Source organism: Polypterus senegalus, chromosome 3, assembly GCF_016835505.1.
Source record: "Polypterus senegalus isolate Bchr_013 chromosome 3, ASM1683550v1, whole genome shotgun sequence".
In the NCBI taxonomy this organism is placed as follows: domain Eukaryota; kingdom Metazoa; phylum Chordata; class Cladistia; order Polypteriformes; family Polypteridae; genus Polypterus; species Polypterus senegalus.
Window position 1 is genome coordinate 183283153 of NC_053156.1, and position 27147 is coordinate 183310299.

Here is a 27147-nt window from a genome sequence, read left to right on the forward strand (position 1 = left end):
TGCTGTCATCAAGGATTTGATTATCATTATTTCTTTCAATCAGGTTCGTATTTGTAGGATGTGTTGTGTTCAAGTTACATTCCGTGTTTGTCAATCGCTGTAAAGATGACAGGTTTCTTTCATCGATTCGTTTCTTACTGCATCAATAAACAGCTCGTCTTCTTCTTTATCTGAGACCTGACACACTGCATGCACGGGTTTTTTAACACTGTCTTCCTTTAGCGGGACATTGACTTTTTCCAACGTGTGCTTTGTTTCCGCAGTAGCTGGATTTATGAATATGCTTATCAGACGCTTCATATTTTTGCTGCCTTTTCAATTGTGTAATTCGTTTTTGTTCAGCTCTTTGGAACTGTTGCTTTTATCTGTGCACTGCGCCAGTTCACGTGAGCCGCTTCGGTGTACATGCATCGAAGGTTCCCAGCTGTGCTGGTGCCATCTCGTGCTATGTCCATGGCTGTATTTAATGTTACCTTAGTCCTGGCACTTAAAACTTTCTCTCGCAGTTTCGCTGAGTTTGTGTCAAACACCACCCTGACCATCTCATCTTCCTCTCCATAAGCACAGTCCTTCACCCGTGAATATTTACCCGTGGCAGTTTGCTATTGGATTGCCGCTGACGGACGGCCTTATATGGGCAGGCACTAAATTACAAACGCCAGCGGCAGCCTGTCTATGAACTTAATTTAAAGTGTAGGTTTACATCGTGCTTTGTTTCAGTAGCAGAACTCATGAATATGGTTGTATATGTCACTCGCTCGCTTCTTATTGTTTCGCTGCCTTCTCAATTATATAATGCATGTTTTCTTCAGCGCTTTTTCGAGGTCTTCCTGGTTTTCTATGTACTGCGTGATTACGTGGGAGGCGTGATGATGTCACATGAAACTCCGCCCCCATGGCGTTCAAGCTCATCTCCATTACAGTAAATGGAGAAAAACAGCTTCCAGTTATGACCATTACGCGTAGAATTTCGATATAAAACCTGCCCAACTTTTGTAAGGAAGCTGTAAGGAATGAACCTGCCAAATTTCAGCCTTCCACCCACACGGGAAGTTGGAGAATTAGTGATGAGTCAGTGAGTGAGTGAGTGAGGGCTTTGCCTTTTATTAGTATAGATACATACATACACATATATAAATATATATATTATTAGAGTCCTCTAGACGTGAAATAACACCCTTTAGTCAAAAGTTTAAACTGTGCTCCATGACAAGACAGAGATTACAGTTCTTCCTCAAAATTAAAAGAATGCAAACATATCTTCCTCTTCAAAGGAGTGCGCGTCAGGAGAAGAGAATGTCAGAGAGAAAGAGAGAGACAGACAGAGAGAGAGAAAAGCAAACAATCAAAAATCAATATGTGCTGTTGGGCTTTTAAGTATGTGAAGCACCGCGATAAAGCAGCCACAAGGAAGGGAGCAAGGTGAAGGTAGTCTTTCAGCATTTTTTAAGAGGAGTGTCCGTATCCTTTAGGCAAACAGCCTCTGTGCAAACAGCCCCTCTGCTCACACCCCCTTCATCAGGAGCAGAGAATGTCAGAGAGAGTGAGAGAAACAGAGAAAAGCAAACAATCAAAAAACAATAGGTGCTGTTAGAGCTTTTAAGTATGCAAAGCACCGCGCGGGAAGCATACTGTATATCATTGAGGAGTTTTATTTAATACGTAATACGTGCTCTGATTGGGTAGCTTCTCAGCCATCCGCCAATAGGATCCCTTGTATGAAATCAACTGTGCAAACCAACTGAGGAAGCATGTACCATAAAATAAAGACTCATTGAAAAATCCGTGATATATATTTAGATTAGTGCTGGGCGGTACACCGGTTCATACCGAAAACCGTTTTTTATTTTTTTTATGATATAGATTTTTCTTATACTGCAACACCGGTTTAAATTGCCTAAACGATGTTCGGAACGTGGCGCAGCAGGAAACTGTTCAAGTGGGGATCTTTTTCACTGCTACAATGCTAAACACAGATTTGTTGCACTAGGGCTCTTCTTCACTGCTACACCACCAAATAGTGGCCGTTAGCATAGTATGCCGCAGGGTAAAAATGGACAGAGAGCATTTCGAAACTGAACTAAAAGTAAAGTTGAACATGATGAACAGAAGAACTTTTGCCGAAAAAAAAGGAGTCTAAGTTTTAGAAGGTCAGATAACAACAACAACATTTATTTATATAGCACATTTTCATAAAAATAGTAGCTCAAAGTGCTTTACATAATAAAAAATAGAAAAATAAAAGACACAATAAGAAAATAAAATAAATCAACATTAATTAACATCGAATAAGAGTAAGGTCCAATGGCCAGGGGGGACAGAAAAAAAAAAAAAAAAAACTCCAGATGGCTGGAGAAAAATCTGTAGGGAATGGGAGATGTGTAAATACTGTTTCTATACTACTGGATAACACTGCAAGCCAAGTTGTACTTGTTTTATTTGTTTTCAATACAGTGTAATGTACCTGGGTACTGTGTAATAGTGTGATGACATGTTGACTTTATTCTCATAATTTGTCATTAAAGTAGACCATCGTAAACTAAACTTCATCGTAAAATGAATATTTAAATTTACTAGATTTTCTCAAACCCCGTCATAAGTTATATAGCACATTAAATGCTTTGTGTTTAGCGATTCTTAAACTGACTTCCTTCTTGCACTAAGAGGAGGCACCGGCAGCGATTGCCGCACAGAATACATTCACTTCATGATCTTCCTGCTCTCTGAACATTTAGAATGCTAAGATAAATACTTGATATAATTTTCATGGTGAAATGCATTAAAGCATGCATTAACCATATGGGGGCATGGTGGCGTGCCTGCCTTGCATTTGCATGTTTTTCTGGTGGGATTACTCAGAGTGCTTCAGTGTCCTTTCAAAGTCATGCAGGATGTGGGATTTTGTTGTGCTATATTGACCCTGCTACTGTATGTTTTGCTTGTATTCATCCTGCAATGTGCTGGCGACTTGTTCAGAGATGGGCGCAACTCTAAATGGATGGCATAATTTAACATGTATAACGAAAATATTTTTAAAGTTCTGAACACTCTGTGGGCTAAGTTTATAACTAGTTTTAATTTCACAAAGACGTTTATCGTGTGGTGATTGGTTATGTGGTGAAAGAAAAAGGAAGGAAGGGAAAAAGAACTGGGGTTTTGGTACGTCAGATAGAGACAGCATGCATGCAATAAAGATAGCCCACTCAGAAGAACATGCATTGAATTCTGTGTTTGTGTCTCCGACTAGCAGATCAGAAACCCAATATCTGCACAATATTTAAGTTACACCTGTGCGATAGCTATTCATAAATCCAGTTTTTTGGAGCCTCGTCACACCTGCCATAAAGTTCTCTACACTGAACATACACCTGGGGACCACTTACTGCGAGGGAGCAGCACTACCGCCTCACTACTGTGCATGTGTAACACCTGCTTTAATGCATTTCATCATGAAAATGCTATCAAGTGTTTATCTTAGCATTCTAAATTTTCAGAAAACAGGAATATCATGAAGTGAATGGATACTGTATGGCGATTGCTGTCTTCTCTTAGTGCGGAGGAAGTCAGTTTAAGAAGCGTAGTGATTAACCACTGGGTCGTGGAACATAACACACAGCATTTAATGTGCTGCATTAATTTATGACGGGGTAAATTAAGTAATTGATTAAACATTGATTTTAGGAAGAAGTTTAGTTTACGACATTCTACTTTAATTATGAAGTAAACTATGAGAATAAAGTGGAAATGTTGACTTTAATCTCAACATAAATGGCGAGAATAAAGTGGAAATGTTGACTTTGTTCTCGACATATAGTTTGTTTTTTTCTTCCCAGTATAGCTTAGCTTGAAGCAAGGTACCTATTAATGTAGTTTCCCTAAATGATGGTTCAGTTGGTAAAGATGTCATCATCAAGTTGCACTTGTTTTATTTTATTTTAATTTGGTGAATACTGTGTAAAGCACCTGGGCTTGAAGTCTTGAAGTAATAGTGCAACTATCAGTAATAATACTATTATTTATTTTATTGTTATTATTTATTAGTTTAAATATTATGCAGTTTAATGATAATAAAGTTGTTTAAAAAGTCACTTTAACGTGTCAGTGGACAGAGATTGTTAACATTAACAGAAAGTGTAGTTGGTTTACAAAAAATATTTACTATTTATTCCTTTCCAAAGACAGATATAGTATATATGTATGTACATGTATATATCTATACTAATAAACGGCAAAGCCCTCACTGACTCACTCACTGACTGACTGCCTGACTGACTCATCACTAATTCTCCAACTTCCCGTGTAGGTAGAAGGCTGAAATTTGGCAGGTTCATTCCTTACAGCTTCCTTACAAAAGTTGGGCAGGTTTCATTTCGAAATTCTACGCGTAATGGTCATAACTGGAAGCTGTTTTTCTCCATTTACTGTAATGGAGATGAGCTTGAAAACCCGTGGGGGCGGAGTTTCGTGTGACATCATCACGCCTTCCACGTAATCATGCAGTACGTAGAAAACCAGGAAGAGGCCCAAAAAGTGCTGAAGAAAACATGCATTATATAATTGAGAAGGCAGCGAAACAATAAGAAGCGAGCGAGTGACATATACAACCATATTCATGAGTTCTGCTACTTCGGAAACAAAGCACGATGTAAACCTAAACTTTAAATTAAGTTCATAGACAGGCTGTCGCTGGCGTTTGTAATTTAGTGCCTACCCATATAAGGCCGTCCGTCAGCGGCAATCCAATAGCAAACTGCCACGGGTAAATATTCACGGGTGAAGGACTGTCCTTATGCAGAGGAAAATGAGATGAGAAACTGCGAGAGAAAGTTTTAAGTGCCGGGACTTCGGTAACATTAGATACAGCCATGGACATAGCACGACATGGCACCAGTACAGCTGGGAAACTCGATGCATGTACACCGAGCGGCTCACGTGAACTGACGCAGTGCACAGACAAAAAGCAACAGTTCCAATGAGCACTGAACAAAAAATGAATTACACATTTGAAAAGGCAGCAAAACAATATGAAGCGTCTAATACATACAAGCATATTCATAAATGCAGCTACTGTGGAAACAAAGCACACGGTGGAAAAAGTCAATGTCCCGCTAAAGGAAGACAGTGTTAAAAAAAAAAACCCGTGCATGCAGTGTGTCGGGTCTCAGATAAAGAAGAAGACGAGCTGTTTATTGATGCAGTAAAAAAATGAATCGATAAATGAAACCTGTCATCTTTACAACGATTGACAAACATGGAATGTAACTTGAACACAACACATCCTACAAATACGAACCTGATTGAAAGAAATAATGATAATCAAATCCTTGATGACAGCAACACTCAGTAACACTCACAAAACAAATACTGTATATTGACAGTCATGTTACGTTATTTTTAAAATGTTCCCTTTTCTTTTTCTAGCTTTTTTAACACACTACGTCTCAGTGATACTGGGTATATATATATGTATATATATACCCCGATCTACATACTCGAATAATGGATACTTTATTCGCCATCAATGATTGTTTTGGTAAAGCCATACTCGTTTACTTTATTTCTGACTTGTATAATTGAGACAGGATATATTTTTATGGAGAGCAAAATATTATAAGTTGTTTAAGGTTTGAGTTGATTTATTCAGGAATAATATTCCTGTCTGTTTTTACCATTCCTACCAAAAATATTTCTGTCGACTAAATAAAAATTCCTTCTATTTAAAATTTAAATAGAACTTCAACAAATACGATAGTTCATAATATCCACGCAGACTTGCACGTAAGAGCGGGAGTTATCAGTTTTAACAAGCAGCGTATTGCACTGATACGAAATAGCTGTGTGTGTATATATGTATGCATATGTATATATATGTTTATATATGTGTGTGTGTATGTACATATATATATGTATGTGTGTGTATATATGTGTGTGTATATATATATATATATATATATATATATATATATATGTATATATATATATATATATATATATATATATATATGACAGCAACACTCATCACTAAAGTGACAAAACAATTACATTGACAATCATGTTATGTTATTTTAAAATGTTTCCTTTTCTTTTCATTGCTTCTTTAACACACTACTTCTCCGCTGAAGCGCTGGTATTTTGCTAAAAAAGTAATAAAAAAGAAAAGGAAAAATTTTAAAAATAACGTAACATGATTGTTAATGTAATTGTTTTGTCATTGTCAAGAGTGCTGCTGGCATATATATATATATATATATATATATATATATATATATATATATATATATATATATATATATATATATATATATATATATATATATATATATATATATATATATATATACACACACACACATACATACATGTGTACATATATACACACACACACACTATGGGGTGCGAAACAGGCAAATACATTGATTTTCTGAATATATAAAGTCGCCGTCAGAATATATAAAGTCAAAACTTGAATATATAAAGTCATTCCCGAATATATAAAGTCACTGTCGGAATATGTAAAGTCAAAACTTGAATACATAAAGTCATCGCTGGAATATATAAAGTGAAAATCTGAATATATAAAGTCAGCGTCGGAATTTATAAAGTCATTCCTGATTATACATAGTCAACATCAGAGTATATAAACTCATTCCTGAATATATAAACTCAAAGTCAAAATATATTGATTGAAACGACTCTGAACTGAAGTAAGTTAACAAAAACGTATTCAGAAAAATAAATTAAAAAAACACTGTTCGGTTAATGTTTTGAAAATAATGCATTTGCCCTGCCCAGGATTGGTTCCTGCCTTGCACGCAGTGTTGGCTGGGATTGGCTCCAGCAGACCCCCGTGACCCTGTGGTCGGAATGAACGGGTTGGGAAATGGATGGATATTGCAGCACTGACTTTGTATATTCCGACGATAACTTTATATATTGAAGTTTTGACTTTATATATTCCAGCGCTTACTTTATATTGTGAGCTGGAGGGCTTTGCTATTACGTGTGGGGACGAAACTTCACTTTGGTAACTGATCATGCTCCACTTCAATGGTCATACCGACAGAAAGATACAAACTCTCGCCTCATGAGATGGTTTCTGGGCTTACAACTTTTACCGTTTCACAGTAAAACATCGACCAGGTTCTGAACATGTCAACGCAGACGTATTATCAAGACTAAATAAACCTGGTACAGAGAGTCGCTTGATTCACGGAAATGTGAATAAAGCTGAGGGGGAGGGTGTGAGCTGGAGGGCTGATCGCACCCAAGAAGATACAGACGCCTCTGGGAAAACCACAACCCCTGAAACACAGACTACCCTCACATTGCTCCTTACTTTCTCACTTGCGCTATAATGCGTAATGCAAACCTCGCGCGATACTCCGCTAACTTAAAAGCCTTGTGCAGCACCTGTCAGTTGAAAATTGATTGTTTGCTTGCTTTTATCGCTCGCGCTCTCTCTCTGCTCCTAGCGGAACTGTCATCTCTGACTTGTCATGGAGCACGTTTAAGCTCATGTGTTTGCAGTGTTTGAATAAAAATTCTTCTTGTTTCTACGACCTACTGTGTCTCTGTGCAAATCTGTGATCCAAGCGTGACAATATATTCTGACGCTGACTTCATATATTCAAGATTTGACTTTATATATTCCAGCGCTGAGTTTATATATTCCGACGCTGACTTTATATGTTTAAGTTTTGACTTTAGTTGGCAGTGTGACGAAGTTGCTTCGGAAGACGGCGTTAGCCGCGGAGCTCAGCTCAGAGTGAAATGAGGTAAATGGGGGGGGATATGATGACGTGACTCCTCCACCCGCCTTAACTGTCACTCCCCCAAAAACACAGTCTCTCGGAATTTGCATATGCACACCCCTTCACCTGTAATTTTAACTTAGTTACAAAGTGATCAAAACTCGCTTATATCCTCGCCCTCTCATTAAACTTGTATCCGCATTACCCGTGGGCATGAAAAACGCCAGTGGCAGCCTGTCTATTAACTTAATTTAAAGTTTAGGTTTACACCTTGCTTTGTTCCCGAAGTAGCTGCACTGATGAATATGGTAGTATGTGTCACTCGCTCGCTTCTTATTGTTTCGCTGCCTTCTCAATTATATAATGCATGTTTTCTTCAGCGAATTTTGGAGCTCTTCCTGGTTTTCTACATAGTGCGTTGACAGTCAGTTCACGTGATTACGTGGGTGGCGTGATGATGTCACACGAATTTCCGCCCCCACGGCTTTCAAGCTCAACTCCATTACAGTAAATGGAGAAAAATACCTTCCAGTTATGACCATTACTCGTAAAATTTCGAAATGAAACCTGCCCAACTTGTGTAAGGAAGCTGTAAGGAAAGAGCCTGCCAAATTTCAGCCTTCTACCTATACGGGAAGTTGGAGAATTAGTGATGAGTCAGTCAGTCAGTGAGGGCTTTGCCTTTTATTAGTATATATATATATATATATATATATATATATATATATATATACTGTATATACACATACTAATAAAAGGCAAAGCCCTCACTCACTCACGAAAAGCACGGCGTGAACCGTAAGTTTATATTAAATTAAGTTCATAGACAGGCTGCCACTAGCGTTTGTAATTTAGTGCCTGCCCATATAAGGCCGTCCATCAGCGGCAATCCAATACAAACACTGCCGGTAAATATTCACGGGTGAAGGACTGTGCTTATGCAGAGGAAGATGAGATGGTCAGGGTGGTGTTTGGCACAAACTCATTGAAACTGCGAGAGAAACTTTTAAGTGCCGGGTCTTAGCTGACATTACACGAGATGGCACCAGCACAGCTGGGAACCTTCGATGCAAGAACACCAAGCGGCTCACGTGAACTGACGCAGTGCACAGACAAAAGCAACAGTTCCAAAGAGTGCTGAACAAAAACCGAATTACACAATTGAGAAGGCAGCAAAAAAATGTGAAGCGTCTGATACATACAATCATATTCATAAGTGCAGCTACTGCGGAAACAAAGCACACGGTGGAAAAAGTGAATGTCCTGCTAAAGGAAGACAGTGTAAAAAAACCGTGCATGCAGTTTGTCACATCTCAGATAAAGAGGAAGACGAGCTGTTAATTGATGCACTAAGAAACTAATTGATGAATGAAACCTCTTATCTTTACAACGATTGACAAACACGGAATGTAACTTGAACACAACACATACAAATACGACCCTGATTGAAACAAATAATGATAATCAAATCCTTGATGACAGCAACATTCAATAACACTCACAAAACAATTACTGTATATTGACAATCATGTTACGCTATTTTTAAAATGTTCCCTTTTCTTTTCATAACTTCTACTTCTCCACTGCGATACGCGGGTATATATATATATATATAAATGTATATATATACCCCGATCTACAGTACATACTCTCGCATAGACAAGCCACACGCTGTGGCACAATTGTAGAGTCTTCGCCTCTAACGCCGACATTCGAGGTTCGATTCCCGAGAGATGCACTGAGTATGTACGCGCTACCGATTCATTTTACCTTAGCATCTCCTTGGTTTGGGACGTATGAAAAATATTAGGTTAACGCAGAATCATGTTACGTTATTTTTAAAATGTTTCCCTTTCTTAGCACAAGCACAGCCGAGAAGCTTTGATGCATATACTCCATAACATGTTAAAAAAATAACGCATTTAATGACACTTTAATTCCAAGCAAATGGGAACTTTTGTCAATGCATGATTTCCTGGTACATCCATTACACAGCTACAAAAATGTTAGAGTCGGAATAAAGCGCGTTCCTACGACTGATCATTTCGACTACCCGAGCGAAGCCTTGATAAAAGCATGGTTTTGTGCACACTGAAAAGCAAGCAAAATTAGATGCATTACAGAAAGCGGACTTTGTGGCTCTTACTGGGGATCATTGGACTTCCATGACCGTTAGTAATTCTAAATACATCTAATTACAAAATGTTCAATGATCACACTGTTTTAGCCTAATGTACAAAATAATTTTGGCTAATGTTACTCAGAGTTTAAAGAGTAAGCTGGTCAAATTACCTTTTATGTTTCTGACTTATTTTTTTAAGAAGAAAAACTGCACTTTCTGTTGAAATTTTGGTTATTATTATTTAAAGACAATACTATTCTGAAAATGTACTTAAAGTACTTAAACTACCACTTTATTTTTAAGTCTGCCCAATTTTAACCAGGGATGATATTTTTGTTTCTGTTTTGAATTCAAATGCAGTTTAAAAGCTTTTTTTTCAGAAATTAAAACAGCTTCAGTTTACAATATTCATGTCCATGTCTATTATTTGATTCTGTCGCCCACTAAAACCCTTTTAAATTAAATAAAAAAAAACATTTGCGATTTTGGGCAAATTTACGTGTGCGATTACATACAATTAATCAAGATTAATTCTTACACAGCCTCTAATTAATTTTTTTAATCGAGTCCCACCCCTAATATATATATATGTAGTTATATATATGTAGATTTGTATATATGTATATATATGTATATATATATATATATATATATATATATATATATATATATGTATATATATATATATATATATACACACTGTGTGCACAATTATTAAGCAAGTGAGTATTTTGACCTTATAATCATTTTTAATGCGTATATTCCAACTCCAAGCTGTATTAACTTGAATGCTTATTGGATTTAAGCACGTCAGGTGATGTGTATTTGTGTAATGAGGGAGGGTGTGGCCTAAGGAGATCAACACCCTATATCAAGGTGTGCAGAATTATTAGGCAGCTAATTTTCCTCAGGCAAAATGGGCCAAAAGAGATTTAACTGACTCTGAAAAGTCAAAAATTGTAAAAAGTCTTTCAGAGGGATGCAGCACTTTTGGAATTGCTAAGATATTGGTGTGTGATCACAGAACCATCAAACATTTTGTTGCAAATAGTCAACAGGGTCGCAAGAAACGTGTTGAGAACAAAAGAGCGAAATTAGCTGCCAAAGATTTGAGAAGAATCAAACGTGAAGCTACCAGGAACCCATTATCCTCCAGTACTTTCATATTCCAGAGCTGCAACCTACCTGGAGTGCCCAGAAGTACAAGGTGTTCAGTGCTCAAAGACATGGCCAAGGTAAGGAGGGCTGAAACCCAACCACCACTGAACAAGAAACATAAGTTGAAACGTCAAAACTGGGCCAAGAAATATCTGAAGACAGATTTTTTCAAAGGTTTTATGGACCGATGAGATGAGAGTGACTCTTGATGGACCAGATGGATGGACCTGTGGATCAGTAATGGGCACAGAGCTCCACTCCAACGTGGAGGTGGGGTACTGGTATGAGCTGGTATTTTTAAAGATGAGCTAGTTGGACCTTTTGCATTGAAGATGAACTCAAAATCAACTCCCAAACCTACTGCCAGTTTTTCAAAGACACTTTCTTCAAACAGTGATACAGGAAAAGACCATGATTTTTATGCAGGCCAATGCTCCATCACTTGCATCGAAGTTCTCCACTGCGTGGCCAGCCAGTAAAGGCCTTAAAGATGAAGGAATAATGACATGGCCCCTTCCTCATCTGACCTAAACCCTATCGAGAACTTGTGGGCACTTCTTAAACGCTAGATTTACGGGGGAGAAAAACAATACACCTCTCTGAAGAGTGTCTGGGAGGCTGTAGTCACTGCTCCACAAAAGCTGATCGTCAACAGATCAAGAAACTGACAGACTCCATGAATGGAAAGGCTTATGACTGTTATTGGAAAGAAGGGTGGCTATATTGGTCATTCATTGATTGATTTATTTTTTGAAATGTCAGAGATGTTTATTTGTAAATTTTGAGGTGTTTGTTTATTATTCTCACTATAACAGATGAAAATAAACAAGTGAGATGGGAAAATTTTCATTTTCCTTTAGTTGCATAATAAATCTGCACACTAATAGTTGCCTAATAATTGTGCGCACACATGTATTCCCCTGATGATGTTCACACTCACATTTCCGTTGTGAAACATTCAGGATTCAGGTTTATTAACATTTTGGATTGACTGATAGCACTGTGTTTGTTCCATATTAAAATTAATCCTCAAAAATACAACTTGCCTAATAATTCTGCACTCCCTGTATATATATATATATATATATATATATATATATATATATATATATATATATATATATATATATATATATATATATATATATAACTGTGTATATATATGTGTATAGATTTATATATATATATTTATATATGTGTCTGTGTGTGTGTGTATATATCTATATATATATGCCAGCAACACTCATGACAATGACAAAACAATTACATTGTCAATCATGTTACGTTATTATTAAAATGTTTCCTTTTCTTTTAACTTCTCTGCTGCCAATCGCAAGTATTTTGCTATATATATATATATATATATATATATATATATATATATATATATATATATATATATATATATATATATATATATATATATATATATATATATATATAGATAGATATGACAACAACATTCATATCAATGACAAAACAATTACATTAACAATCATCTTACGTTATTTTTAAAATGTTTGCTTTTCTTTTTCATAACTTCTTTAACACACTACTTCTCCGCTGCGAAGCGCGGGTATTCTGCTAGTATACGAATAAAAGGCAAAACCCTCACTGACTCAGTCACTCATCACTAATTCTCCAATTTCCCGTGTAGGTAGAAGGCTGAAATTTGGCAGGCGTATTCCTTACAGCTTACTTACAAAAGTTAAGCAGGTTTGATTTCGAAATTCTACACGTAACGGTCATAACGGTCGATAACGTTTGACAACGTCCACCATGTTGAACTTTCTTATTTATGGCCCCATCTTCACGAAATGTGGTAGGCAGCTTCCCTGCACTAACCGAAACTGATGTACGTACTTATTTCGATGGTATGACGCCACTTTCGGCCGACATCATGAATTTTCCAAACGTCACTAATTCTCCAACTTACCATGTAGGTAGAAGGCTGAAATTTGACAGGCTCATTCCTTACAGCTTACTTACAAAAGTTAAGCAGGTTTTATTTCGAAATTCTACACATAACGGTCAACAAAGTCCGCCATGTTGAACTTTCTTATTTATGGCCCCATCTTCACAAAATTTGGTAGGCGGCTTCCCTGCGCTAACCGAAAACAAATGTACGTACTTATTTCGGTGGTATGACGCCACTGTCAGCCGCCATATTGAACTTTCCAACATCACTAATTCTCCAAATTCCCGTGTAGGTAGAAGGCTGAAATTTGGTACTTATTTCGGTGGTATGATGCCACTGTCGGCCGCCATATTGAACTTTTCAACAGTCTTTGTTACTTATGGGCCCATTTTCAAGAAATTTGGTACGTGGGTTCCCAACGCTAACTGAATCCTACTTACGTACATATATACGTCCATAGCCTGCAGCTCAGTCACCATGTGAGGCAGCATTGGGTCCCCCATCCCAACACCTCCCATGTTGTTGGCTGCCTGTCTATATAAGGCTGTCCGTCGCTCCAGTCTCTACATTCCCTTCCTTGCTTCGCCACGGGATTCACGTCTCCCTGCTAATATCTACAGCCTTTTTATTTAATCCACGGCTTCTCCGCTGTTTTATTGTTCATTTATTATGATTATAGTATTGTGTAGGTATTTTAGACTTACTATACATTGTTCAGGTACCCATTTTCTTTATCATTCCAACCGTACCCGCATTAACATGTCTATCGAGGTGATCACCATCGATCAAAGAACTGTCACTTACCGAGTGGTTTCCATGCCCGGAGATGGCACCTATCTTTTCCATTCTCTTTGTTACATATTGCACAGCCATATCAGGCTCACTCTTGATATCTGGAGAAACATTGTGTCTTATGTATTGAATGACTGGGACAGGTTCAAGGTGTGGACTGATGACAGTACAGGAGATAATTATACTACACAGGAGCACTATGCATCTGCATGTGAGTTGATGGCTTCCGCTGAATTGTTCAGTTGTCACTTTCAAGTGTACCGAAATGGCCAAATATTTTACACCTTTGGACAACCGCCAATGCCTCTTAAACCTCTTAGATTCACAGGTGTCGATTTCAGTAGTGGTGACTTTGATGTTTATGAATGTTTAAACTCTCAAAAGCTGGATGTGAAGTTATCGATGAAACTGGTTGTATACTTACAACGCTTGACAGATGCCGAATGTCACTTCAACACAAGTCCTACAAATACTGTCGTAATTGAAACAAACCATGAAACTCAAACCGATTATGACAGCAGCAATCCAAGCTGTGAGATTTGAAACAAGATTACTGTTCACATGGCCAACAGTACTTGCATGCTTAAGAGTAAGCTCAGTGCTCAGCTTGGTCATATTACAACCTGAGGGCCGAACTCAAAATGTGGTATACAAAGATATCCTTAACAAATAATTATTCGTATATTTTCCCTCAGTTTAAAAAAGTTTAATTTTCTTCTTAATAAAACTTTTATGGCAGTACTTCGCCGCTGCAAAGCGCAGGTATTTTACGATATATATAGATATATATATATAGATATATATATATATATATAGATATATATATATAGATATATAGATATATATATAGATATATATATATATATACACACATACACACAGTAATCCCTCGCTATATTGCGCTTCGGCTTTCGCGGCTTCACTCTATCGCAGATTTTAAATGTAAGCACATCTAAATATATATCATGGATTTTTCGCTGGTTCGCCGCTTTCTGCGGACAATGGGTCTTTTAATTTATGGTACATGCTTCCTCAGTTTGTTTGCCCAGTTGATTTCATACAAGGGACGCTATTGGCAGATGCCTTAGAAGCTACCCAATCAGAGCATGTATTACATATTAACTAAAACTCCTCAATGATATAAGATATGCTTCCCACGGTGCTTGATTGTTAGCTTCTCTCTAGCTTTCTCACTCTCTCTGCCTGACGGAGGTGGTGTAAGCAGAGGGGCTGTTTGCACAGAGGACACTGACGCTCCTCTACAAAATGCCGCTTTATCGCGGTGCTTCTGTATACTTAAAAGCATGTATTGATTTTTTGATTGTTTGCTTTTCTTAGCGAGCGCTCTCCGACATTCTCTGCTCCTGACGGCGCTCCTTTGAAGATAAAATATGTTTGCATTCTTTTAATTGTGAGAAAGAACTGTCATCTCTGTCTTGTAATGGAGCACAGTTTAAATGTTTGACTAAAGGGTGTTATTTCATGTCTAGAGGGCTCTAATAATGTTAACAGGGTGGGAGAGTTTATAAGGGCTTAAAATATATAAAAATAACCATACAAACATATGGTTTCTACTTCGCGGATTTTCACCTATCGCGGGAGGGTCTGGAACACGCAACACCCGCGATCAAGGAGGGATTACTGTATACAGACTGCCTGGCCAAAAAAAAAGGTCTCCACCAAAAAAAAAGGTCACACATTCTAATATTTCGTTGGACCGCCTTTAGCTTTGATTACGGCACGCATTCGCTGTGGCATTGTTTCGATAAGCTTCTGATGCGCCCATCACTCTGGAATAGGGTAAATCTGGACTCATCAGACCACATGACCTTCTTCCATTGCTCCAGAGTCCAATCTTTATGCTCCCCATCAATTTGAAGCCTTTTTTCCGGTTTGCCTCACTGATTAGTGGTTTTCTTACGGCTACACAACTGTTCAGTCCCAATCCCTTGAGTTCCCTTCGCATTGTGCGTGTGGAAATGCTATATATACACACACATACAAACCGGATTCCAAAAAAGTTGGGACACTACAGAAATCGTGAATAAAAACTGAATGGAATGATGTGGAGGTGCCAACTTCTAATATTTTATTCAGAATAGAACATAAATCACAGAACAAAAGTTTAAACTGAGAAAATGTATCATTTTAAGGGAAAAATATGTTGATTCAGAATTTCAACAAATCCCAAAAAAGTTGGGACAAGGCCATTTTCACCACTGTGTGGCATCTCCCCTTCTTCTTACAACACTCAACAGACGTCTGGGGACCGAGGAGACCAGTTTCTCAAGTTTAGAAATAGGAATGCTCTCCCATTCTTGTCTAATACAGGCCTCTAACTGTTCAATCGTCTTGGGCCTTCTTTGTCGCACCTTCCTCTTTATGATACGCCAAATGTTCTCTATAGGTGAAAGATCTGGACTGCAGACTGGCCATTTCAGTACCGGATCCTTCTCCCGCAGCCATGATGTTGTGATTGATGCAGAATGTGGTCTGGCATTATCTTGTTGAAAAATGCAGGGTCTTCCCTGAAAGAGATGACGTCTGGATGGGAGCATATGTTGTTCTAGAACCTGAATATATTTTTCTGCATTGATGGTGCCTTTCCAGACATGCAAGCTGCCCATGCCACACGCACTCATGCAACCCCATACCATCAGAGATGCAGGCTTCTGAACTGAGCGTTGATAACAACTTGGGTTGTCCTTGTCCTCTTTGGTCCGGATGACATGGCGTCCCAGATTTCCAAAAAGAACTTGAATCGTGACTCGTCTGACCACAGAACAGTCTTCCATTTTGCCACACTCCATTTTAAATGATCCCTGGCCCAGTGACAACGCCTGAGCTTGTGGATCTTGCTTAGAAATGGCTTCTTCTTTGCACTGTAGAGTTTCAGCTGGCAATGGCGGATGGCACGGTGGATTGTGTTCACTGACAATGGTTTCTGGAAGTATTCCTGGGCCCATTCTGTGATTTCCTTTACAGTAGCATTCCTGTTTGTGGTTTAAGGGCCCGGAGATCACGGGCATCCAGTATGGTTTTACGGCCTTGACCCTTACACACAGAGATTGTTCCAGATTCTCTGAATCTTTGGATGATGTTATGCACAGTTCATGATGATAGATGTGAAATCTTTGCAATTTTTCGCTGGGTAACACCTTTCTGATATTGCTCCACTATCTTTCTGCACAACATTGTGGGAATTGGTGATCCTCTACCCATCTTGGCTTCTGAGAGACACTGCCACTCTGAGAAGCTCTTTTTATACCCAATCATGTTGCCAATTGACCTAATTAGTGTTTATTGGTCTTCCAGCTCTTCGTTATGCTCAAATTTAATTTTTCCAGCCTCTTATTGCTACTTGTCCCAACTTTTTTGGGATTTGTTAAAACCGTGAAATTTTGAATCAACATATTTTTCCTTTAAAATGATACATTTACTTGGATTAAACGTTTGATCTGTCATCTACATTCTATTACAAATAAAATATTGACATTTGCCATCTCCACATCATTGCATTCAGTTTTTATTCACAATTTGTTTAGTGTCCCAACTTTTTTGGAATCCGGTTTGTTTATATATGTAGAGAGAGAGAGAGAGAGAGAGAGAGAGAGAGAGAGATATATACTGTATATATATTATATACACACACACACATATACATACACTGCCTGGCCAAAAAAAAAGTCGCCACCAAAAAAAAAGGTCACACACTCTAATATTTCGCTGGACCACCTTTAGCTTTGATTACGGTATGCATTCGCTGTGGCATTGTTTTGATAAGCTTCTGCAATGTCACAAGATTTAGTTCCATCCAGTGTTGCATTAATTTTTCACCAAGATCTTGCATTGATGATGGTAGAGTCTGACCGCTGCGCAAAGCCTTCTCCAGTACATACCAAAAGATTCTCAATGGGGGTTAAGGTCTGGACTCTGTGGTGGCCAATCCGTGTGTGAAAATGATGTCTCATGCTCCCTGAACTAATCTTTCACAATTTGAGCCCGATGAATCCTGGCATTGTTATCTTGGAAGATGCCTGTGCCATCAGGGAAGAAAAAAATCCATTGATGGAATAACCTGGTCATTCAGTATATTCAGGTAGTCAGCTGACCTCATTCTTGGAGCACATACTGTTGCTGAACCTAGACCTGACCAACTGCAGCAACTCCAGATCATAGCACTGCCCCCACAGGCTTGTACAGTAGGCACTAGGCATGATGGGTGCATTACTTCATCTGCCTCTCTTCTTACCCTGATGCGCCCATCACTCTGGAACAGGGTAAATCTGGAATCATCAGACCACATGACCTTCTTCCATTGCTCCAGAGTCCAATCTTTATGCTCCCTAGGAAATTAAATCCTTTTTTTCCGGTTTGCCTCACTGATTAGTGGTTTTCTTACGGCTACACAGCTGTTCAGTCCCAATCCGTTGTGTTCCCTTCACATTGTGCGTGAGGAAATGCTGTTAAGTTTCACTATTACACATAGACCCGAGTTCTACTGTTGTTTTTCTTCGATTTGATTTCACCAAACGTTTAAGTGATCGCCAATCATGATCATTCAGGATTTTTTTCCAGCCACATTTCTTCCTCGAAGACGATGGGTCCTTACTATCCTTCCAGTTTTTAATAATGCGTTGGACAGTTCTTAACCCAATTTTAGTGGTTTCTGCAATCTCCTTAGATGTTTTCTCTGCTTGATGCATTCCAATTATTTGACCCTTCTCAAACAGACTAACATCTTTTCCACGACCACGAGATGTGTCTTTCGACATGGTTGTTTAAGAAATGAGAAGCAACTCATTGCACCAGTTGGGGTTAAATAACTTGTTGCCAGCTAAAAGATAACTGCCCATGCAGTAATTATCCAATAGGAGGCTCGTACCCATTTGCTTAGTTAAATCCAGGTGGCGACTTTTTTTTGGAAAGGCAGTATATACATACATACACAAAAAGTGTTTAATGAGGGAAGTGACATCCTTCACATCTTCTGTAACTCTGTGATGGCCTGTGCAATTTTATATGCTGTGGTGTGCAATGTTGATAACATCACTTCAAGAGAGGTCCAAAAACCAACATGCTAATTAAAGGGGCAAGCTCAGTTACTGGATGCACTCTGGATCCTCTGGAGGTAGTAGTGAAGAATAGAAAGAAAACTGAACAATGATGCACATCTTCTCTCTGACACACTAACACAGAGTACTTTCAGCCAACAAATTATAAAGCAGGAGCTGTTCAAGAAATGCTATTAGGGCTCCTTTATACCAACAGCAATACATCTGCATAATGACTCACTGTGACAACCAAGTCATAACTTTTCTCTCTTTTTAATTTTCACTAAGACTGGGCAGTGAAGCAGAGAGAAATGTGGCTTCCTGCTAAAATTCCAAAAGAAACACTGAATGAACAAGCTTGTAAACAAAAAAAAACCCTTCTACAAAACCTGTAAACAAACTAATAACAGCCAGTCTGCTCTGTGCTATACTATTTTTGTCTTACATCCTGCCCCTTTAATTTCTATATATGTAAGCAGTTATCTAATATCTATAATTTTTGTGTGCATTAACTAATAGTATTATTTATATTCTTTATACTAGTATGCTTCAGTTATTTTGACATAAAACAAAAAACTAGAAACCCTACAAAAGAGAAAAGGTAAGGAAAATAAAGTAGGACCTTTAACAAATTAATTAACTACTGGCTGTGCTGCAGACAAAAATGATAACTATGTACCTTCTCACCAACACTATTCCTGCTTTAGTTCAGATAATAAATCAATAAAAAGAGTATTAAACTAGCATAATGCTATACACGATGCAACTATGGGCAAAGGTATTTCACTTACAGCAGATTCACCAGAAGGAACTTCCTGCTTGTTTGCAATAAGTATCTCTCTCATGTCATTTAGTGAACAATACTTCTTCAGTTCATCCTTAATGTTCCAGATCAACTGACTTTGATCCTACAAAAAAGGAAAATAATAACTACAAAGTAATAACACATATTTAATATATTTAGTGTTTGTGACCAATTTCTTTCAAACCTTCAATTGTTTCTCCAGTTGCTTATCTTCCTTTTCTGATTTTTTCATTTTTTTCTTGAAGGACAAATCTCCATCTATTTCATCAGCTTTTCTTTTTCTAAAATAATAAAATGATAGTATGTGACTTCACATCTAACAATAAACATACCGCCCTACAATTATATGACATCTTCTGTGTTAATGAAATGTAAACCTTCTTGACTATTTCAACTTTAAGAAATAATTTGCAAACCACCATTTATCAAAAGATTATAATTTTTCACCAGGTTGATAACTGTATTTTCCTAATATACCAGTTCTTTCATTTTGTATGTGATTTTTTTAATTAACTATATCTGAAAACGAGAAAATAATTAAGAAACTCTTCCTGATGTGGGGAATAAAATATATCCACTAAATGAAACAGCTTTAAAATTGCCAACAACTTCATCACAGTAACATACACTTTTATGATGCTTTGGATTTAGGTCATTCTATGACTTAAGTCTAAATTCTTGCAAAAATAATTAGTAAAGAAGTAAAAACAACTCCGATTTGGACTAATTTATTTACAGTAGTTAAATATTTTACTGGGATAAACAGTAAACTATGAATACTGCTGTAGTGCAGAGTAAAACTACTGGAAGTGAAGTGTATACAGTGATCCCTCGCTATATTGCACTTCGACTATCGCGGCTTCACTCCATTGCGGATTTTAAATGTAAGCATATATAAATATATATCACAGATTTTTCTCTGGTTTGCGGATTTCTGCGGACAATGGGTCTTTTAATTTAAAGTACATACTTCCTCAGTTTGTTTGCACAGTTGATTTCATACAAGGGACGCTATTGGCGGATGGCTTAGAAGCTACCCAATCAGAGCATGTATTACGTATTAAATAAAACTCCTCAATGATATGCAATGTGCTTCCCGAGCAGTGCTTGATTGTTTGCTTTTCCCGTTCTCTCTCACTCTCTCGGACTTTCTCTGCGCCTGATGGAGGGGGTGAGAGCAGAGAGGCTGTTTGCCTAGAAGGTACGGACGCTACTCTGAAAAAAGCTGAAAGACTACCTTCACATCGCTCTCTTCTTTGCAGCTGCTTTATCGCGGTACACATACTTAAAAGCTCAACAGCACGTATTGATTTTTTGATTGTTTGCTTTTCTGTCACGCGCTCTCTCTCTCTCTCACTGACATTCTCTGCTACTGACGGCGCTCCTTTGAAAAGAAGATATGTTTGCATTCTTTTAATTGTGAGAAAGAACTGTCATCTCTGTTTTGTCATAGAGCACAGTTTAAACTTTTGACTAAAGGGTGTTATTTCATGTCTAGAGGGCTCTAATAATGTTAACAGGGTGGGAGAGTTTATAAGGGCTTAAAATATATAAAAATAACCATACAAACATATAGTTTCTACTTTGTGGATTTTCACCTATCGCGGGGGGTTCTGGAACGCAACCCCCGCGATCGAGGAGGGATTACTGTATACTGTAGTCACTGTATTTCACAACAAAGTAGTATGTTTACAAGATCACATAATATGCGGTTTAAAAAAATTGTGATATTAGCATAAATATGCCTAAAAATGGATATAAATATAGTTTGTAACTTTCTAATATATTCCATCTTTAGTTGTTTAATATTTAATTGTAATTGTGTGTGACTGATAAACATTATATAAACGCAAAATACGGTATCTATTAAAAACAGTAAAGGAGGCCAAAAAAACACTACTGGGCAGCCTACTTGTACAATCAAACCTCACCATAAACATGGCTCTAGAGTATTTGGTGACTGGGGATCAGTCTGCTAATCCACCCAAGTCACAATGTACCGAAACATTAATGGCTTTCTCACGAAGGTGGTGGATTCACTAGAGGATGGACCTATGTTGCTCCTTTAGGCTGTGCCTGGCCAGGTCCCATGGGTAAAGGCCCAACCACCAGGTACTTGCTGATAAGGGCCCCGGTTTCCCTTTACTGGGCAAGGTTACTGGATCCTCCCTGTGACTTTTCATAAAGAGTAACTGAAGGAATGGCTTGGGTGGCTGATGGAAGACAGGTGCCTTGGTGGACCAATCCCCAGCTACCAAAATTGACTCTAGGAACAGGGAATGTGATCTCTGTGATGGAGAAGGAACCCAAGCTAGTGCGAGAGGTACAGCAGCACTGTCTAGATTTGTAGTCAGGCTCACCCTCCACATAAACCATGGGCTTTGGAACCAGACTCCTGAAGAGGGACTTGACTTTTTATTCCATCCCAGAGTTGCTCAGGGTAAGAGGCGTCAGGTAGGTGTGAGCTGCAAGTTTACATGGGAAGCAACAGTGAAAACTGAAAGGGTGTGATAGGGAGGAACCGCCTATCCAATTTGAACCAGAGTGTTGCTTTGTTATTGGTCTTCTGTGCTAGTCACAGTTTCTCCGTATCAAGCAAAATGTTCAAGCATAAGGGTGTTCATCAGTACACTTGGCACCAGAGCACCCTAGGCTGTAGGTCGAAGAATAATTTCATAAGTCATGTCATCAGATTTATGACCGTTTGTCTTGGACACTTGGGAAGAGTGTTGTCAATTGATTTTTATTATGTTTGGTAGAATACCTAGAGGGGGCTGGGCGTTCTCGTGGCCTGGCACCCCTGCAGATTTTTTCTCTAGCCGTTTTTTTTTTGTTTTTTCTGTCCTCCCAGGCCATTGGACTTTACTTTATTCTATGCTAATTAGTACTGCCTAATTTTATTTTTATATTTTTCTTTTTTTTTCACTTCATCCTGTAAAGCACTTTGAGCTACATCTTTTTTATGAAAATGTGCAATATAAATAAATGTTGTTGTAGTAGCACCTCCAAGTCCAAAGTCTTGGTTCTCAGCCAGAAAAGCATGGCTCTTCAGGCCAGGGATGAGGTGGTGCTTCAAGCGGAGTAATTTAACAATCTTCTTCACAAGAGATGGAAGAAGGAAATGGGAGATTGACTGGCAAATCAGAGCAGTGTCTGAAGTTATGTGGTGCTAAATTACCAGACAATCTATGTTCCTGCTCTCACCTATGGTCACAAGCTATGGGTAGTGACCAAAAAAAGATTGCAGATACAAACAGCAGAAATGACTTTCCTTCACAGGGTGTCTGGGCTCAGTCTCTGAGATTCGGTGATAAGTACAGTAATTCAGGAGAAGCCACGGTTGTTCCTTATAGAAAGAAGCCAGCTGAGGTGGCTCTGGCATCTGATTAGGATGTCTCCTGGACACCTCCCTGTGGAGTGGTTTTGGGCATGTCCAAAGGGGAGATTCTGGACACGCTGGACAGATCATATGTCTTGGCTGGCCTAGGAATGCATTTGAATTCCTCGGAGGAGTTGGAGGAATTGGTGAGGAAAAAGGATGTCTGAGCATTATTGCTTAAACTGCTGCTCCCATTACCCAGATCTGGATAAGCGGCAGAAAATGGATGGATGGATGGACCATAGCCAGACAGATTATCTACAGATAAAAGTTGACTGTAACTGTTCAAATAATGGACAGTAAATCATACAACTGTAAGTCTATTGCAAAGATTGTATTTAAAAGTAAATTTTTCATTTACAAGCAATTATGTGGTATCAGTCTGTATGTGATATGACAATATAATGTTGCTAAGTGGCAAAGGCTTACAATATAAATATATAGTGCTTCTTTGCCTTTGCCAATTACCTAACTGCACAGAAACCTACAGTGATTTTTTTTTTTTTTGTTATATATTTTAATATTCAAACCACTGAAACTCTTTTTTTTGTCAGGTCTCTGACTTGGCCACTGTAGGACCTTTGCCTTTCATTGTTCCAGCCACTCCAGGTTGACTTCAGCCTTTTTCCTAAACTTCCTTTACAAAAGACAGAAGTAGGTATTCTTGTTAGATACCCAGTCCCTCTGATGAAAACTACCATTTAAAATAATAATGCTACCACTGCCATAGTCCACTGAATGATCTGTACATTTGTACTATACACTATTTTTTTTGGTCAGAAAACTACATCATTGTCTTGTGACCACAAAAAATTTTCCTACAGCTCTACTACTGTTGTATCCTTTGTCAAATTCCAGATGCATTTTTACATTGTTATTTTAGGCTATGGCTTCTATTGAACCATGCGCCCATTTTATCCAGTGTTATGCTGTACTTGTGATAAAGCTAACTAATAAATAAGGATTGAACTTCTTTAACACTCAAGATTAAAATTAAAAACCTTTCTGAAAAAATTCATATTATGAAAAGAAAGGTGATAAATTGATAATTTGACTGGCCAGTCTACAACCCCATCATATATTCACCAGCTTTGAGCCATGACGGGAAGAATGAGATAAAACAGCTGGAATAAAGTTTCTGCTCATGTTCACTGAGCTCATTTTTCTTAACAGAACACAGCAATACTTGAGGATGCTTGAGCATGCCCACTGACTGAAGACCCAAGCTAGGCCTATCACATGCTAGAAGAATCACTTAACTAGTCTGGGAGTGTCCAGGACTTCCACAGTAACAGCTGGGAAAATCTGCCGAGGAAAAATTTTTGCTATGTGTTCTTCTACAAGTATCCACTCAACAAGCTTAGAGGAAAACGATATTTTATCTTTTCCATTTTTTTAAGTATTGAAAAGGTGTTTAGCAAACCAAAGGAGGAAACTTTCATTACAGTACATAAAAAGTATAAAATAACAAAGTATACATATGCTCCATAATAGTCATGATATACTCTCAAATCTCACTGTAACTATCACTGTATCCAGATTAATTTGGGTTGATGCAGTTTTTCCACAGATTAAGACAGAAAGAATGCTGTTAGTTGCCCAAAAAAGGACAAATACAGTTATAAGCACACCACTGCTTTTGCATTACAAAACTCACAGCAGCAACTGACTTGGTTTGAAGCACCATCTAATTTATTACAATCTTTTTTATACTATTATGTTTAAACTTTCCAGGCCTTGATATAGTAACTCTTGATAACTTGATGATTCAGACAGTTTAGTACAGCATAATTTTAAGCTAAAAACAAAAGGTTTCCACATACTCACTGCAAATAGCATGTATTTTCACTTAAACATTTCTAATAGAAAGTACATGGGTTCTGGTTTCAAAAAAATCTTAGACGACCGTATTATTTTGGGATCAGCCTACCTCTGACATTTTACCTTTTAAAATTTCATATAAATATGCATATTAAGGTTTAAAAACTTTCAAAGAGTTAACATTCAAAATGTTATTTTCCTTCTGAAACACAACACGCTTCTTCTTCTTCTCTTGTCCGGCTCCTGTTAGGGGTTGCCGTAACGCAGTTTTTCCCAACCTCGATCCTGGGGGCACATGGTGGCTGCAGATTTTTGTTCCAACCAATTTATTTTTATTGTCACTAATAAGAGAAAGGGCAAAATATAATGAAATCAACAAAAGACAGTTAAGCATTTAAATCTAATGCAAAAGCAGAAATATTTCTAAATGTCTTATAAATGTAAAAATCATGCTGCTGTGCTTTTCTGAATGTAGAATAAAAGAAAAATACCAATGTTATCAGGTGTTGTCACTGATTAGGAATCTGGTGGGAACAAAATCCTGCAGTCACAGTGTGCCGCTAGGACCGAGGTTGGGAAACACTGCCATAGCGGATCATTTGTTTCCATATCCTGTCCTCTGCATCTTGCCCTATCACACCCACCACCTGCATGTCCCCTCTCATCACATCCGTACATCCTTCTCCCAATATATCCAGCATCTCTCCTCTGCACATATCCAAAACAATGATCTATCGCCTCTTTGGCTTTTTCAAAACTATCCAACCTGAGCTGAACCTCTAATGAACCTGTTCCTAATCTTGTCCATCCTCATCATACCCAATGCAAATCTTAACATCTTTAAACTCTGCCAACTCCAACCCAGTTCTTTAGTCAGTGCCAATGTCTCCAACCCTTACAACATAGCCGGTCTCACTACTATCCTGTAGACCTTCCCTTTAACTCTTGCTGGTACCCATCTGTCACAAATCACTTCTGACAGTCTTCTTCACCCACTCCACCCTGCCTGCACTCTCTTATTCACTTGATTGTTTCTAATTTCTCCAATAGTTAATATTTTTTTCAAGGTTTAGGATATAATTTTCCCCCCTCACATCTACAGCAGAACAACATTACTTATTAAGAGAAAAGGATCCTTGCATCTCTTTCTTTCTCTGAACTCTCTAATTGGAACAAGTATCAATGAATTGTGATAGGTATTTGGAGAAAAGAAGAAAAAACAAAAAAAAAAGTGAAAGTTTACTATTGGTTTGTGTAACACTTTGATGTATTGTCATTATTGCCAATTGCATTCTTAAAATAAAATTACAAAAATAATAATTTTCTGAAGCACTGTGTTACTGTAAAAGCACAGCATATGAAAAGTTATGGGGGATTTGGGGGTTTTGCATATGGCAGTGATAATATGATCATTTCCCTGTGTAATGTAAAAGAAGGCTACTCAATAAGTTGCTCAAAACCATTCTGGAGTGTCCACAATTCATCTTACTGTGATTTTCAAAGAATTGCACATTATCTTTCAGAAATGGCTTGGCAATGCTTCAGAGTTTATGTTTTTACATATAGAAACAGGATTGACCAAGACATATACTATACATGTAATATGAAAGGCATTTGCATTCAAAAAGTGAGTGAAAAGCCACCCTGAAAAACATACTTCCATAAGTGTTAAAAATACACTAATACAAATTTAAATCTCACGTATCACAGTCCTCTTTTCTAATTCATATTAACATGCATCATGAATTCAATCTTTTCTAATAGAAAAACAAAGTCCCAACTTCAACTGTGCACATGCTTTAGCCTTACCCAAACACGAACCCACTGGACCTCTACTTTCCAGTAAAACATTGTTATGCTTACTATGTTTCAATGTTATCTAATTTTCCGGAATTTAAATCCTATACTACCTCATTTTACTCAAAAACATTACCACTGTTCTCCATAAATAGCATGAATGAATGATCACGAAAAAACAATGAATAAATAGCAATTTCTGATTATGTCATAACAGAACATTTTCTTCATTATTTATTCTACACACTAGGCAAACTGCAAAACATTAAACAAGGTGGCATTAGAATGTGAGGATAAATAAATAAAATTAAGCTATGGGACTCATTACTGGACATTGACAATACTCCCTGAACAAATTATGACAAGTATAAGAGCCAATTCATTCATTCAATTGTAAACTGATAGAATCCCAAAGCAGTGAGCCAAACCTTGATTTTCCCCTGATAAATAATTATTATTCTTTGAACAAACAAAACAAGTTCAGCTTTTCCAAAACATGACAAAATAAAATCTATATAAATGCCTAAATGTTTATGGATGTAGTTGAAGC

At 37.7% G+C, this 27147-nt stretch overlaps 1 protein-coding gene across 1 annotated transcript in view; it reads right to left on the reverse strand.

Annotated features, from left to right (window-relative positions):
• The window catches only part of parp1 (poly (ADP-ribose) polymerase 1), a 210423-nt gene that overhangs the window by 87886 nt on the left and 95390 nt on the right, over positions 1–27147 (reverse strand). Inside the window, exons 5-6 of the mRNA XM_039748295.1 lie at positions 19785–19881; positions 19587–19703 (exon numbers count right to left, since the gene is read on the reverse strand). Coding sequence (XP_039604229.1) covers positions 19587–19703; positions 19785–19881 — 214 coding nt within the window. The remainder of the gene's footprint in view (positions 1–19586; positions 19704–19784; positions 19882–27147) is intronic.